Source organism: Brassica oleracea, chromosome C4, assembly GCF_000695525.1.
Source record: "Brassica oleracea var. oleracea cultivar TO1000 chromosome C4, BOL, whole genome shotgun sequence".
NCBI classification, from domain to species: domain Eukaryota; kingdom Viridiplantae; phylum Streptophyta; class Magnoliopsida; order Brassicales; family Brassicaceae; genus Brassica; species Brassica oleracea.
In genome coordinates, this window is record NC_027751.1 from 15,035,989 (window position 1) to 15,037,410 (window position 1,422).

General features: G+C 43.7%; 1 protein-coding gene across 1 annotated transcript in view; it reads right to left on the reverse strand.

Moving 5' to 3' along the window:
- The window catches only part of LOC106338226, a 9,131-nt gene that overhangs the window by 2,391 nt on the left and 5,318 nt on the right, over positions 1–1,422 (reverse strand). The window contains exon 2 of the mRNA XM_013777254.1: positions 81–133. Within this exon, the coding sequence (XP_013632708.1) occupies positions 81–133 (53 nt within the window). The remainder of the gene's footprint in view (positions 1–80; positions 134–1,422) is intronic.

Below are 1,422 nucleotides of genomic sequence, written 5' to 3' on the forward strand. Positions count from 1 at the left end.
AGTTTTCGGTAATCAATACACATTCTATGACCAGTGACTGTTCTTGTTGGTATCAATTCATCCTTGTCATTTTTAATTACAGTTATACCACCCTTCTTTGGCACAACATGCACAGGAGATACCCATTTAGAATCTGAAATAGGGTAAATAACACCAGCATTTAAGAGTTTAAGAATCTCTTTCTTTACAGCATCCTTCGGGTTAGGATTTAACCTTCTTTGATGCTCAGAAGTCATTGATTCATCCTCAAGATGTATCCTATGCATACACAAAGAGGGTGATATTTCTTTGATGTCATCAAGAGAGTAACCTATTGCTTTTCTAAATCTTTTAAGTGTTTTCAAAAGTTAAGATAGTTCAGTTTCAGTAAGTTCACTACTCACAATGACTGGGTAAATTTCATTAGGACCAAGGAACGCATACCTTACACCATTGGGGAGAGGTTTAAGCTCCACTTTAGGCGCCTTACACCGTGTACGTTCTCGGTCGCTCGCCGTGTACGTGCTCGATCGCTACGTAGGGACCGAGCTTTGGTGAGAGCTCGGTCGCTACGTAGCGACCGAGCTGTGTACGTGCTCGGTCGCTACGTAGCGACCAGCTTTTGCGCTGGTTGCTACGCGGCAACCTTGTTCGCGTCTCCGCGGTAAGGTTATCATGCTCGAGCTCGTCCATGGCCAGTCAGATATGTGTCCGTTGTCTTGGGACAATCTGTATTTGGTTCGACCGAGATTCGAAAAAGATTTTACCGCAAGGCTCTTCGTAAAGATTTCTTTACGAAGATTACTTTTCGTTAAAACGTTCATGCTGATTTTTACGGATTTTCAGACATTGATTCCGTCGTGACCGATTTTGACCCCAACAGTTAGCCCACCGGCTCGTTAGAACCATGAGCTTCTAGCGTGAGGTTTTAGAAAGTGGCTTGGCAAGTTAGGTGAGTTAGGCGGAATTAATGGTTGAAAAGGTCCGTGGTAAGTGGTCTTCTCGCTCTTCTAATAGTAAAACGCGATAAGATTGGGGCTGCACCTTATGACGGCTGCCTAAGTACCCTTGTTGATGGGATCAAGCCTTTCGTAGTTCGTCTTGGAGTTAAGGTTCGTATGATTAGTTTTCCAGCGAGACCATTACGGTCTGGTTTTTATGTAGAGGTTATCAGGCGTGTTGCTGCCGATGGCATTTTATATTGGTGTAGAAGGAAGACTACGAGTTGTCATCTCGTAATCTAACTCTGTGTGTATTGCTATATCCGTGATCTATTTCGAGAGTTTTCCGCAGTGTGTAAACTTGCGGGATTTCTGAAGACGCTCGAATATTGGCAAAGAGACAAATTTTGGGATCTCGTATCAAGGTTTTTGATACTATGCCTAGAGATGTTAGAGACCAGTGCGCTGGGTTTAGGGCAAGACCTAGGTTTACTCCTGGTTT